This window comes from Maylandia zebra, linkage group LG1, assembly GCF_041146795.1.
Source record: "Maylandia zebra isolate NMK-2024a linkage group LG1, Mzebra_GT3a, whole genome shotgun sequence".
Classification (NCBI taxonomy): domain Eukaryota; kingdom Metazoa; phylum Chordata; class Actinopteri; order Cichliformes; family Cichlidae; genus Maylandia; species Maylandia zebra.
In genome coordinates, this window is record NC_135167.1 from 40,760,137 (window position 1) to 40,776,065 (window position 15,929).

The window sequence follows — 15,929 nt, forward strand, 5'->3', positions numbered from 1 at the left end:
TTTCCCGTTTCAGCTTCACTTCACTGGCTGCCAATACTTTTAGGATTCATTTTAGAATTCTTTTATTTGCTTTTAAAGCTCTCCACGGCCTCGCCCCATCTCATCTCTCTGAGCTGCTACAGCCTCATACACCCACCTGCTCTCTCAGGCCAGCTGATCAGCTGCTCCTGCATGTACCCCGGACAGGGCGTAAACTTAGAGGAGATCGTGCTTTTGCTGTAGCAGCTCCCAAATTGTTTTTAGTTGGTTCTATGTTGTTTTTTAATACAGGGCTGTTTGAAATTTTATTTTTTTTCTTAACATATCTGCTGTACAGCACTTTGGTCCTGTGCTGGCTGTGTTAAAGTACTTTATAAATAAAGTTGGATTGGATAAAGTGTCCAAAGACATCCAGCTTGTGGGGACAGGTTGATTGGATAATCCAAATTGTCACTAGGTGTGAATGAAAGTGAGCACGAATGGTTGTCTGTCCCTGTGTGTTGGCCCTGCGACAGACTGGCGACCTGTCCAGGGTGGACCCCGCCTCTCGCCCTATGACAGCTGGGATAGGCTCCAGCGCCCCCCGCGACCCTGAAAAGGATAAACGGAAGGGAATGGATGGATGGATACAGTGCTGTGGGTTTTCCACAGGGATAACTTTTAGGACTCTTTATCTTTCTAATGTTTGCTAATAATCCACACGGTTCTCTACATGCCGCTAACGCTTTCATGTGTTTTCAAAATGTGCCTCAAACATCAGATTAGCGAAAACTGAAAGCATTTATTTTACACACAGATTTTTCCACCCACAGCAAAATGCTAAACCTCTACACACACTGATGACTGTTTTACACAAAGACGTTACTAAACAGATAAATGCATCATTTTGTTAACTTTAATAATACTTTGTTTCCATTTTTCATGTGTTTGTTCCTCGTGTTCTATGAAACTAGCAGAGACAGAACTGGTGCAATGAGCCTTTAATTCACAACATGCAATAAATCACAACTTGTAGTTTGAACACATTTTAAAAATGTAGAAAAACAACTCGTGTTTGTGATGTCACTCAAACACTGTACACATCTTTTATTGTAATATAATAAAATCACAAGTCCAGCCTGATCGTGGCTCCTCACAGAAGTCAAGTGACCAATCCACACCCACAGAACATTAAGGCACTTTGGAGAAAACACTAAATGAACTACCAGGTGACCGTGTCCACTGGGCTCCTCGCTCTCATGTGTATACATTTATCCTAGTCTCGATCTCAAACATTCGATTCACAGATTCGGGAACTTTAAGAAGCAAACGTCCAATCAGAATTTAACGTTGGAGAAAGAAAACCTTTGAAACAGCTGTTAGGACGGCTGCTCCACGACCTGCTGTTACAGCTTTTCCTGGCGCCGCCCCGTGTGTCATCACAGGAAACAGCAGTGACGGGATTCAGCTCAAACAAAAAGATTTAATATGAGCTGAATAATCGACCAAATGTATGCAGGACTTTAGTCTGTAGTAGAAACACAATCAGTGGCATTAAAAATGAAAGAATAGACCTGAGACTAAAAGTTGCTGTTGAGTAAAATGTTTCCATGTGTGAAGCTTTGTTGGTCTCAAATGAAACAAACAGACTCGAGATTAAAGAAAGTCACGTTTCTCACTCACTATGTGTTCACAGACTCTCTGCATCGAATCATATCTGTTATTAATCTCTGTCTCTCCTCCACAGCATGTCTTCATCCTGTCTTCCTTCTCTCACCAACCAATCACAGTGATTGGCCCCGCCCCTCCCTGAGCCTGGTGCTGCTGTAAATGAATCTGTGGCATGTGTAGAAAACAGGGTCAAGACTTGTACAACTAGAAGACTTCCAAGTCTTGCCCAATTGCATACGAGCTTTGGCTGCTTTCCACTAAACTGGAACATTTGTACAAACAAATCTCACCTGGAGACCGAGTCGTTTCCCTCCGACAGTGAAAAATGTAATGAGCAGTAATGTATTATCAGCGGTCCAGATTCATAGCCAGTCTAATGAATGTTTCTGTCCCCCAGTGGACACGCAGCCATACATCAGGTCACTTTGCATCAGTGAGAATATCATCATCAAGCTGGAGCCAAAATAAATAATGTAAACAGTGTGGTTTGTCTATGGTGGAGCCCGGATCCATCAGAGTACTCGAGGCATGGAAATAACTGTAAACGCTCACAGCAACGCCTTCAAATAGCCTTCAGGAAAACCACATCGCTGTCCCACTCTGACTGACAAACACCTTCGTTTTGGATTCACGCAAAACATCCAGACGGAAAATTAAAGCCCAGCTTTAGGGTAAAAAAAATAAGTCCAAGGAAACAGAAACAAGAAAAGTTTGAATTTTATCCCAAACTGGAAAAACAGCATAGTAAAAGTTCAACCATAGAAATAGTAAATACATACAAAACTCAAATGTAAATCTTTTCACGTGTTGTGATTTAACACGATGATGTAACGGCCTGCTGCAGTAAGCTTATCAGTGCATAAGAAACCAAACTCTTACAAATGAAGCTGGTGCAGACAGGAAACCAAAGAGGCAGCGAGCACAGCAAGTGAGCATGGTGCACCATTACGAACAGCATCACAGCGTGAAATAAAGCTTATGAGACACGTGACGTTAATGGGACGGGAACCCCTCCACACTGTGCGACCCTCAGGGGTTCAGGCCCTGACGTACCGGACTCACTGGGAGCAGGCAGGATGTGATGTCACTGTTGTGAAGTCAGTCCCTGCAGCCTATCAAACAGGACCGTGACTGTATGAGGAACTCGCAGTCTCTACCTGCAGGGTCACATGACTTCATGACCAGCTTCAGATAACGAAGAGCTGAGTGACCGCTCTTATTCAGTGTCTCAGTCAGTGGCACGTTTTACTACTGAAACCCTGTGGGCGGGGCTTGTACCCTGGACAGGTCACCCCACCTACGTCTTTGGACTGTGAGAGGAAACCCAGACAGGGAGAACATGAAGCTCAAACCGCTGCACCGCTAAGCCACCACAACCTAATTATGCTTTTTAAAGTTAGTTTATGAAGTTGTCTGAAGCTGAAAGCATTCGTACAAAAAGCTCACATGCTTTCATCAAGTTCCTACACCAACTAGAACATCCTGACGGTTCCCACAGACCAGTCGAGCAGGAACCCGTTACGATGTCACACAGTGTGTAGAGGCTCCAGGATCAGACACTAACGGGTATTTAAATGTACTACAAAGTACTGTGTAAACCTTCCACAGTTTAACATTCAGTTTGAATCCAATTAGAGGTCAGGCCTTCATTTGGTGCTCTGAGCTACTTCAGAGGAAATTTCAGACACATTCAGTGCACAGTCAGAAGCATCGCACAGTAAGGCAGTAATCTCAGGATTATCGTTACACACCGAATGGTTTTACTCGTTTGTTAACGACAGGTGGCAGAAAAGGGTCTAACTTTGAGCCTTTTTATTCTAAGAATTAAAGCGAAACCAGTTTGGGTTCTATGAAGAACACGCAGCAGAAAAACTGGAAATGTGTTTTTCCTCCAAGACGTTCACAGCAGTTTATCTGCACACCTGTAAACTGGGATTAATCGCTAAAAACAATCAAACAATAAATGGCACTTTGTTATTAAAGACCAATAAGACAAGCAGCAGCTGTCATGTGAACACTGACATGTTAGCATGAACTCCCCTCCTGTCCAATCAGATCGGCAGTGCAGCCGAGAAAAAATGGGCGTGGCATCAACAATAGTCATGCTAGGTCACGCTTGTTAGCTAGTGCTGCTATATTAACCTCTTCATTAAATTCCATTTAATAAAATGTTAACTATGTATCAGTAATGCACAGTCAACAGAAAACATAAGCATGGTTTAACCATTTTCAACAAACTCTTAATTCTGTCTCTTCAATTTGTTTTAATAATCACTTAGCTGTAAGCTAACGTCTCGGCTAACGTTGGCTACCTGCCACATTTGGCGTCTCTGTCTCGATTCGTAACGATTGTTCACGTTAAAGTTTTTAGGTTCAGAGGTGTGACTTCATTTTCCACGTAAGTTCAACTGAGCGTTGAGTCAATCAGAGATGTTTGCAGAGCTGACAGCCCAGAGGTGCTGCATGCGGTCGGAGCTAGCAGTTAGCGGGAGTGGACGTCACCGTGTGCAGATTAATAAAAGTTTTCTGTCACTGAGTGAAAGCACAGATTAAATAACTATGATCAGAACGAACGGGCTGGGAGAGGTACGCAGAGATTGTGCTTAAACAGTCGGACGATTGTAAAACGGCTAACACGCTGCGCTCAGTGCAGCACATTGAATATTTACAGCATCTTTTCATTGTTAGCTCGTCTGTGCGTTCACTGATGTGGCGTTGCAATGACTTCTTTTGGAAAACACACATTCTCCAAAAATGTAGCTTCCAACATATAATTATAAATCCAAACACTTTTAAATGGATGATGTTTAATATTTACTACAATATGTCTTCGTCTGTCCATAGATACACACTTTTAATCTCTTTGGTTCATTTGAATCCATCTCAGCGCGTCTGAACGAAGTATCATTGATCATTAATCACGTGAATATTTGGATAATCTGAATGAATCCATGTCATTACATTTATTAATCTGCACAGATTTCCACACAGTTCATTTTTAATCCTGATATAATTTATACATCGCTCTCTTTTGGCATCCTCTAAAATAATCACAGATGTGCTTTTTAAATACAAAATTCAGACTGAATTTTAAATTCAAATGGCTAAAAGTTTGGTTCTTTTAAGCACCGAGGACAGCTGAACAAAAAGAGTAATTACAATAATCTGCAGTTCCTGCTGAAACGTCTCTAAACTGTTCAGTTACAGATTGAATCCACGTCAATGACATATTACATGTTCTTCCTCCATAACACAGACGCTGTGCTTTGGCCTTTATTTCTCTTATTGTCAGTAAATCCCACAAGCAGACATCAAACACTGGAGCTTCCCACAGAACACCTCTCGACACACAAAAACATTCAGGTTTATCTCCTGTACATGTGTCTACGGGACACACGGCTCCCAGCTGTGGTCTGATTTAACGCGACACAAACTGAACCGCGTGTTTTCTGATGTATTTGTCGGGTTTTCGAGCATCTCAAGCAGAACAGCTGGAGACGTTTGTCTTTAATGTAAGTGGGCGTGTCCATGAGTCAAACTGGTTCTTATATTTATCTGCAGCTTGTTTTGTAATATAAATGAACAATGACATCATTACTGACCCACATAATCAATGTGAGATTTTTTCAATCATTAAAACTTGCAACCTGTTTACATGCGTGTGGTTTGCACTGTTTACATGCAGCGTCTTCAGCTTCCTTGAATCTTTAAAAATGACCCAGCTGGCTAAAACAAACTGAACCTCCAGCAGGTTAGACTCCGCCCACGGGCTTCCTGACAATCAAAGAAATAACGATTTCTGCCACGTGTCTTTACTCGCCAAAAATGACGATGTTTTGTTCTTTTGCTTTGTTGGCATGCCGACGTTTTACCTGTTTCATTTGTTAGCATGCTGCTGTTTTACAGCCCCTGAGTAAATTTTTAGCATGCTAACAACAACATTAGCATGCAACTCGTGTTTGAGTGATAAAAATATTTCAACACTAATATTTTAAAGTAGAACTGCTGTAATTTTAATGCATCTGTGGTCCAAACTGCTTCTGCAGAGCTCGAGGAAGTTTCAAAGGAGCAGAAGGATGGGCGCTGTAAACCGTGAGGACACGCTCATTTATGGCACACAGCAGTGTGAGGGCGCCATCGCTTTAGAGCCCACGCCTCATTCTTAAGGACAAAGAAAGAAAACAACAGGAATGATGGGAAATATAATAAAGGTGACAATTCCAGGTGACTGTGCTGTCGTTCATGAATGAGGATTACCGATGGTTCAAATGTGACCCAGAGCACCGTTACCATGGAAACGTGACCACAGCGGTCCGATTTAACGAGGAAGTAAAAGAATGACACTGACTGCTGTCCAGCCCAGCCGGTGCTGCGTCGGCGCTCCTCTGCAGTAAGAGTTATGATCACATCGATTTATCCAGGTGGTCGCTTGGCAGAGAAGAACCAGGACACAGCAAACTGCCAACACAGCCATCTGACTCCATCATGACGGGACGCTTTTTACATGGCTGCAGAAAAGCATGATGGGAGAAACATGCGGGGAGAGAGTGTTAGAGTCTCAGGGCAGTGGAAGTAATTGCTGTCATGTGGATCGGCCTCACATCTTTGGATGTGGCTCGAAGAAAACAGTTGGCTCACTGTTTGGAAAAAAAAAAGCACTTTTAACTGATTAGCATCGTTAGCATCGTTAGCATTCCTCAGGGAAACCCTCCTCTTATCACAGGGAACTCAGCTCGAGCAGGGAGGTGCACGCTTGCATTATTTATACGATAACAATGTTTTAAATGTGGTACGCAGCCCCCTTCAGTCCAACTGTGGACAAATATGCACCAGTCAGGTGTAACATAATGACCGTGTGCCTAATGTTGTGTCGGCCCCCCTTTGGCTGCACCCATCGAGGCTGTGCTGTGGGTGGAGCCTCTGCAGATTGGACCGTTTGTGCAGCACCTCGCCCTGATGCTCTGACTGAGGTGGCCCGTGACCCCGTGACCCCTGCTCCTTCCTTGGAGCCCCGCAGGAGCTGCAGTGTCGCAGCTGCTCTGAGCCAAACTGTCACAAATCCTCACGCTCGTCCAATTTCCTGCCTCTAACATCGACTTTGAGCACAAAACGCTTACTAGTCCCTGAATGCACTGCAATTTAACAACATGCTTCACTTGAAACGTGCTCATAAAAAGCAGATGAGGCCATGAAGGTTTGATTCTGCAGCGCGTTAAAAAGACGACACCCTCGCCCAGCGCTGGAGACGTTTAACCCAAAACCACGTGAGCAGGTAACAGGCTCAGACCAGAAGCAGGTGAAGGACAGCACCTACCAGACTGAGGCCCACAAGCCACGCTGTAAGACGTCCACAAGTTCACGGCCATCAGGAACGTCGCTATGAATCCAAACACCTGTGAACGAACACACAATGCGTTACAAACACCTTTCAAAGTAAAGCTGCTCAAGTCTACTGACGGATCGCACTCAGCTCAGAGAAGTTCAGGCAGGACCAGATTTCTGTTCTCAGGAAAGAACTTAATGTGACGTCCTGCGTGATCAGAGGGAGGACTCGGTCTGCAGGAGCCACACACAGCTGGTCTGCTGCAAAGTGACACAACGCGAGTCTCGCAGTTGTGCGCTTACGTACCGATCCGGCCACCAGCGCTGAAACTCCACCGCTATTCGCCGAGGCGATGATGGAGGCGATGAGGATGAGGATGCATCCCACAGAGTAATGGAAGAACTCCTGAAACAGCAGAGGAACAATAAACATTTCTCAGCATCTGTCAGCACCTCGTGTCCACCACAGAGGAGCTCCGAGCCTTCCTCAGAGCTCCGCTTTAGTGAAGGCTTCAAAGTCGGGTCTGCTTCTGAAACCAGGATGCAAACATTCACTCTGCCGGAGCTTCAAGTCCCGTTTCACTCACACGAGTTTTCATAGATTCATTAATAAATACCGCTGGACAGGAAGTGCTTTTAATTTCCAGCACGTCTCTCATCCTGCAGCCGGATGAGCTCGCTGAGAGTTCAGCACAGGAACCAGACCTGCACCGCAGCTGCTGGACTTTCAAAATAAGAGCAAGGGCCTGACCGCTGCTGAACAGATGTGCGTACAGATGTGCAGAGGATGCTGGGGGTCGGGTGACATGGAGGCAGGTGCTCTGCTGTGGAGCTTTATTAGTACTGCTTACAGCTGAGCAGACTGCATATATGTGCAGCGTCCACATGAAGATCAGCAATCATCTCACAATGTTTAACATTTCTCTGGATTCAACAGAACAGGAAGAGGAAGTCTCGCCATGTGTGGAAGCATAAATCTGAGCCGAGCGACTAACAGCTGCAGGGTGATGTTTCGTCTCAGGCTGAGATCTCCCAGCACGTTTGGTGCTCATGAACCTTTTCAAGGTCACAAAGCTCTCAAAAGGTTAAGGAACAATTTGCAGCAGCTGATTTGTTTCATTTTGATCAAAAGTCTGAGATTTGCTCTGAAAATCACCTCTGCTCACGGCCGACTGGTCAGGAAGGTAAACGAGGGACTGCTGGTGCACTGCAAGCATCCGCACATCAGAAGCTCTCTTCCTTCCTTGAACTCCACAGAGAAGCCAGAGGAACATTTGGGTTCTTCTGGCTTCTCTGCGTTGCATAACAGCAGCTTCCTGTTACGCTACGCTGAGAATCAAACGCTCAAGTCTTCGATGCAGAAGTTTGGCTGAAATGCAGAAGCGAGACCGACACAGACGGATGGAAGCGTCGCTCCTCTTACCGTCAGCGGCCAGTTGATGCAGGGCATCCTCGTCTGCAGCCTGCACAGGTGCATGAGGAAGAAGATGAGGAAGGCTACGAGGAACCACAGCGTCACCACCTCGAAGTACTGGAAGGCCGGCCAGCTGGGCCAGCCGCGAGTGCAGAACACACACAGGAAGGCGATGAGCAGGGAGATCTGGCAAAAGGGAAATTCAGTTTAATATGTGCTTCCTTTGCATTAGAGGCGAGCAGCGGTTTGAGGACGTGCATCACATGTTTTTGCATCTGCTTGTTTAAACAAGCAAAAGAGAAGAAAGCGATGCGCCGCGTTCACGGCCGACGGTTTTCAGAATGAGTTTTTATTTTCACACAATAGATAGATAGATCATTTGGTTCTGGCAGCTTCAGCTCAGGTAAACGCTGTGTGGGGATGTGTGCAGGCTGTGGCTCTGATTGGCTCTGTGGCTCTACACTAACTTTTTGCCACTAAATGTTTTTCTTAGGCGCATCAGCACAAAAGTTAGGCGCACCCAAAGCTTTCAACCACATCGCCTAACGCTGCAGTTTTACATGTGCACTTTTAATAATAATTCCCCCCAGGGATCAATAAAGTATTCTGATTCTGATTCTGATTAAAGGGGAAACTGATGTCACAGACAATATTCATTTGCAAATGATTAACTAACAATCTTATGCTTGTCCTTAAAGTGCGTGGCTCTCTTTGGTAATGCTGTAGGCAACGTTAAACGTATTCGTCACATCGGCTCCTCTGACGACCTGCCTGCTGCTGAAAGGCAGCGGGGGGGGGGGACACTTGGGCATTTATTGCTCTCATTTACTGTTTGGTGGTTGCTGAAATAGTTTGTGAGCTTTAACCTGAGATTCTGGTGTTTCTGGCAAAATACGTTTATATTTAAAAGTCCATTCAGGACTTAATGACTCGATATCCATATCAGAGAGGTCCCGCCCCTGACTGTCTCTGATTGGTTTAGACCACGATAGGGGCATGATGTGTGTCTGACCACACGGAGACGTTCAGAGTTGCAGAGACCTTTTTTTCTTTCTAGTTGCACCATTAAAAAACTGGTGGCACTCCAGAGCCCTGCTCTGTTGCCACAGAAACTCTGATATTTAGCTCACATAAGCAGGAGTTGCTCCTGATGTGACGGCACAGCCTGAACCAACCAGGCCAAATGTGGCAGAAAGCTGTAAACATGGTTGTTCTGGGTCAAACAGCTGTTGGGTCTGAGTAATCGTTCAGCAGCCGATTTGTGTTTTTGTTTTAGTTCAAAGAATATTAGAATATTACCAAACCCTCCAGCGTCGTGGTCTCAGAGGAACACGTTTCAGACTGTTGACAGTACACGTGTTGGAGTACACGTGTTGGAGTACACATAGGAAACTGCATACAAACCACCGTGTTCAGAAATAATGAAGGAGGCGAGCTTCACTCCTGCAGGTCTGTTCTGAGACGGCGTTAAATGGTAAATGGTCTGTATTTATACAGCGCTTTACTAGTTCCTAAGGACCCCAAAGCGCTTTACATATCCAGTCACCCACCCATTCACACACTGGTGATGGCAGCTACATTGTAGCCACAGCCACCCTGGGGCGCACTGACAGAGGCGAGGCTGCCGGACACTGGCGCCACCGGGCCCTCTGACCACCACCAGTAGGCGACGGGTGAAGTGTCTTGCCCAAGGACACAACGACCGAGACTGTCGGAGCCGGGGCTCGAACCGGCAACCTTCCGATTACACGACGAACGCCCAACTCTTGAGCCACGATCGCCCTTTAAAGGTTTTACACAGACGGTCAGACTCACCGGACACTTTATTAGGTACACTTGTTCAGCTGCACGCCAACACAAATATCAGCCAATCACATAGCAGTGACTCACTGAGACGACCTGCTGAAGTTCAGAATGATGGAGAAAGGCGACCTGAGTGACTCTGAACATGGTTGTTGGTCTGAGTGTGTCAGAAACCAATTTCTGAGCTGACAGGAAGGCACCAGGACCTCGAATACAGCACGATCTGGCATCCTCGTGTCGGTGTTGTTCCCACATCATCATCATAAATGTTCCAGGTTCAACATTGCGAGTGACCAATCACATTGTTGTGACGTCATACTTTTGCAAGCCGAGCGATTCATTCATTTACGAAATTCCAATGTTGCAAGGACAACATGCATAAATCTTACCGTTTGTTACAGAACAGCATCCTGAAATGCAAAGATTCAAATCGCTGCATCGGAGGACAGAGGCCGTTACGCAGACTTTTTTTTACAGCGCTTTTTTTTACGAAGTCGCAAAAGTGTGACATCACAACAATGTGATTGGTCACTTGCAATGTTAAACCTGGAACAACATTTATGATGATGATGTGGGAACAACACCGACACGAGGGTGTCAGATCATCATGATGAACACTCGTTACGACCATCGCATGCAGAGCATCAATGAACGTGTGGAACATCGAGCAGATGGGCTACGGCAGCAGACGACCACACCAGGTGATCAGAGAAACGCTGCCTGGTCTGATGAGTCTCAGTTTCTGCTGCAACCGTCAATGATGGAGTCAGAGTTTGAGGAAGCAGCATGAAAGTGTGGATCCACTCTGGCCTGTTTCAGCGGTAAGAGCTTCACCGAAACGCCACAGCCTGCCTGAGTGTGGCATCCCTTTTTGACCAGAGTGTACCATCTTCTGATTGGCTGCTTCCAGCAGGATGACGCTCCATGTCACAAAATCATCTCACTGTGATCACATGACCAAAGCCCCTGAGAAATTTTTCCAGCAGCTTGTTGATTCTGAGCCATGAAGAATTAAAACATCTCTGAAGGAAAAACTGGATCCAAATGTTTGGTGCCAGTAAAGTGTACCTAATAAAGTGCCTTCTGAGTGGGTCTAACGGTGCTATTATAATAACACGAGGACACGTAAAACAGCTGGAGAGGTCCCCTGTAAAAGCCTGGGGGTCTGTAGCTGTCTCTGAGCCCCGGGCCCCGTTTTCTGTTCGCCCGTCCCTGTCTGGATGGAAGTTTTTACGAAAATCAATATTTCTCCATCAGGAGCCGATCACTCCGAGCATCACAGGCCGATCAATAACAACAACAGTCGTTTAAATATTTCACAGTTAAAGTTTCTCGTGTCTAAATCTTTAGAAAACCAGGCGCACACAAACCCGGGTAGAACCGGGTAAAGCCCCGGGGTTTGTCCACCGGACCGACTCTTACCAGCTGTCCGATCTTGAGCAGTCCCGGGATGGTCTGGGTGTAGCCCAGGTTCAGGCCGCTCTCCCCGGATGTCCTGGTGGTTGTTGTCGTGGTGATGACGGTGTGAGACATGATGCCGGTAAACAGCACGGTAAATGAAACGTTTAAACGAGTTTAACCGCAGCGGAAAGTCACCGTCGACCGCGCGACACGGCACAGCCCCTGTTTTTATCGCTGACGTCAACGCGCAGCAGATAAACGCGACTGCTTCCGGGATATATTTCATAATAAAAGCACCGACAAAACCCCGTCCTCTCAAAACACTTCAGTGTGTATTGATATATTCTCAGTATAATAACAGTAGCATGTTTTAATTTCATTTGTTTTTTGAGTGTATTTTTCTGAGTGTGTCTGAAATATCAATTTTTATGAGTTCCATAGACTGTATATAAAGATGGACACCACCACTTTGACGTCACCCCCTGGTTTTGGACATTTTAGAGCCTTGTTTTCTTATTAGTGTACATCCACACACACATATGTCTGCTAATCAGTGTTCAATAACATCTTATCACTCTCCTCCTTCACAGGTGAGCCACTCTGACAGAAACTTTGCGCGCACATCATTGAGATTGGGTCATTAACATTTATTTTAAATCACAGTTCGTTCGATTTTCGTGTAAATTCTGGTCATTTCATCATCCTCTGTGAATAAAATGTCGTGTTCTGCTTTTGCGTTTCTTTCATGTGTCAAGCTCAACATACATCACCCGTATATGACTCAACAATCACCAAAGCTTTGGTGTACCCTCAGTGAAATCCTTGAATTTCAGTCACTAAAAACTGGAGCTCCGCCTTCTTGAACACTCTGTTAGTATAGGACCTCACAGCAGACATGTTATTGGCCACATGATGTCATTAAAAATTCTCCAAAATGCTCCAGCGGCACAAACACCGTGCAGAGGTCCAGTTCAGGGACTCCAGCCACACCCTGTGACCATCCAGCTGTTAGTCAATGACTGGCCACGCCCATAAATTTAAGTCTCAAAACTCACAGATAAAAAAATCAATTACTCGGTTACAGTTGTTATGAAGGGGGAATCTGTAGAGACCAAGCAGTTTATATCTTTGCTGTAAAGTTTAACATGGGAGTCTATGGGGACTGACTCTCTGCTGCCCCTGCTGGACATCACAGGAACTGCAGGTTGTGGTGATTTTATCTCATTTATTTATTGTTGCTTGTTTTATAATAAATGAAATTTGATTTATAAAAATAAGTTAAAATGATCAATTAAAATTATATTAAAGCTGAACGTCAAGTTTGATGTTTGAGGTGTTTATTCTAACTCAAACACGGCTCTCGTTTTGTTGGTGAATTTGCTTCTTTTAATTTTCCATCAGATACTTCATGATCCATCATGATTCAGAAAATAATGTGGGGAGATCTCTGATAAGACCATAGTTTGTTGTTAGGATACCTAACAGGAAATTAAACAGATGCTAGAGAGTCAGTAATATCACTGAATCCCATCTTTATTTATGTCATTGTAATATTGTGGTTTCTGTTATTTCCCTTTACATGTGAGAGTCATTTATAAGATAACTTTAATCAGTCTGAGACGGCTGCAGCAGACACACACAATCATGAGTGGTGCCTGATAACGCTGGACTTTATGTTGTTTTCTGACTGAAACATGCTGTGAGTCTGCTTGTGTTTGTTTGGCCTTTATTTTGAAGCAGACATCCTGTGTGTGCAGGTTTTTGGGTGGCTGAGGTGTCAGCGTTGACCTGTGGGCTGAGTGGAGGTGTGGTCTCTGTCAGGAAGCACTGCAGCAGCAGCTTCCAGAGAGGCACGAATGTTCCCGAGCAGCAGGACAACAGAGCTGCTGTCAGGACGTTTCCCTTTAAACTGAACACACGCACACACACACTCACACTCACGCACACATGCACGCACACGCACACACACACTCACACTCACGCACACATGCACGCGCACGCACACACACACTCCTCCATTCAGAGCTCAGCACCATTTTCTCTGTTTTCTGTTTGAATATTTCACGTTTAAGCAGGAAACATGAGATTAAAACCTTCGTTTTAAAGAGTGTGCAGACGTGCAGACCAGCTCACGAGACAACAGTGAGATAAATATAGAGGAGTAAACTACGTCAGTCGTCTGAACACACACAGGGCGGTGATGCTCGCCTGCATCCTGAGGTAACAGAAAACGAGCTGAAGTTCATTAATCACACTCTCTCAGGCTGAGCTGCGAATACGAATTTTTCTGATTTCAACTCGATCTTCGTGGACACACAGAAGGACACGAGGTTTCTGCGCTTCTGCGATGGATGCAGCTCAGGTTCACTACATCAGCTCTGTACATGACCAGAAATGGGAGGAGCTACAGTTGAGCTGTTGTGCTTTAGAAGTACAAAATCAATCATTAAGCACATCACGCTCGCCAGCTTGTTTCTGTGCCGCGTTCACGAGTACAGATCGTGTTCCTGTGCAGGTGATAAATGCTAAACTTCTGTGCACCACAGAGCTGAGAGGTGGTGCCTGTTCCAGTCACCATCCAGAGCTCCCAGTCAAAGGTGAGGGTGGGGGCGTGGATCGACCTCTGAGTCGACAGCTTTGTTTTTACCACCACAGGCCGGTACGGCGTCCACGTCACTACAGAGGCGTCACCAACTCATCATAGAGGAGGCCCCGAGACACTTGAACTCGGATCCAGCTCAGACTGGAAGTACTAACTCTCAATCCCAACACTGCACATGTAGCTGTGAACTCTCAGTGCAAGCTGGACGCCACCCGGAGAAGCCAGGCGAGTCACAGAGATGCTCAGACCACCACAGGGAAGCACCACCCGGCTCCACGAGAACACTTGACAAGCTGCAGCATCACGAGCCGCTGATGCGACAACGTTACTGTGTGACGGCAGAACATCGCAGACAGACGTGAGAATGCTTTTCTATCGCCGGCTCTAACGAGTCCGTTTTTATGTTTCTGTTTAGTCTCAGGCTGGTTTTGTTTCAAGGACTCTGTTTGTGATCAAACGGTGACGTCTCTGTTTCAGAAGGCGGGAGCTGGAGGAGTCTTCGACTAAAATGCTCTCAGAGCATCATTCATAATTCAGACAGCGGCCTCAGAAGCAGTAAACCTGAAGGAGAAGGAGACGCACATCAGCACAGCTGAGCTGCAGACTGAAGATGCTGCTGTGGTCCGGCCTGCTGCGAGGCTGCAGTTGTTTCTGTCACTTTCATGTCCGCAGCAGCTCTTTCTTGAGTCTAATCTGACAGTAATATAAAGTTTTATGTGAGGACTATTGAATTATACTGATGGGAAAAGTCCCACACAGAGGACATGTTGAACACGGCAGGATTAGAGGATGTGTGTTTGCTGCCGACGTGATGTTGGCGTGGCCGCTGACGCTCACTTCCTCTCCCGAGCCTCATATGAGGTTTGCTTTTTGTAAATCCTAATAAGGTGTGTGACATCATACGTGGTACGGGGCGATTCTGTGGATGCTTCAAAGCTACGATATAAAAGCGCTGCTGATGCGAGCCAGCGTGTTTCCGTCTGGTCCAGCGGTCTGTAGGTGAGCAGTGGAAGCTTCTCTGTGTCTGTGGGTGGGCCGTCAGCTCCTCTGCTTCCCTTTCTGTAAATTCAGCGCACGTCACTGCAACAGAAAATGAGAATGCCCTTTCACAGGTGAAGACTTCAGGCGCTGTCTGAGATTACTCCCACGGTGGGGGTTATGTGGGGGGTTGCTGAGAAAAGGATAAACCCCCGTCGCTGTCTCAAGAGTCTTCGTGATACTTTTACCTCTAAAATACGTCATCCTTCTTGCCGCGCTGGTCAAAGTAAGCATTAAGTGACTCACTGACTGATATAGAACAGACAATGACACAATAACCACAGACAGCTTCGACTTCCTGTCTCATGTGAACATGAGCGCAGGGCTGAAGCACAGTAATGTTCACGGAGGCGCTGCTTCGACCGAGGTACGCCTGAGCAGCAACTGCAGCACCGAGCATGAAGTTTCACAAGCTGCAGTCCCTGTGATGGAGCTGCGTCTGCCTCCAGCAGCGTCCTCAGAGACGTTAAGACAGTGGTGTCCAACTCCAGGCCTCGAGGGCCGGCGTCCTGCAGGTTTTACATCCCACCCTGGGTCAACACACCTGAATCAAATGGTTAGTTCATTAGCAGCATCTGGAGAGCTTCAGGACATGTTGAGGAGGTCATTTAGCCTTTAAATCAGCTGTGTTGGATCGAGGACACGTCTAAAACCTGCAGGACGCCGGCCCTCGAGGCCTGGAGTTGGACACCTGTGCTTTAAGACGTCCAAGTGATCGAC

At 45.9% G+C, this 15,929-nt stretch overlaps 1 protein-coding gene across 1 annotated transcript; it reads right to left on the reverse strand.

The window, feature by feature from the left end:
* Positions 1–856: 856 nt before the first annotated feature.
* On the reverse strand, positions 857–11,816 carry LOC143419491 (CKLF-like MARVEL transmembrane domain-containing protein 7). Its single transcript, XM_076886374.1, has 5 exons — positions 11,591–11,816; positions 8,375–8,551; positions 7,259–7,357; positions 6,944–7,022; positions 857–6,137 (listed from the first exon to the last, which is right to left on the reverse strand). Exons 1-5 carry the CDS (start codon positions 11,699–11,701, stop codon positions 6,130–6,132), a joined length of 474 nt encoding a protein of 157 aa, XP_076742489.1. The 5' UTR covers positions 11,702–11,816; the 3' UTR covers positions 857–6,129.
* Positions 11,817–15,929: the final 4,113 nt, after the last annotated feature.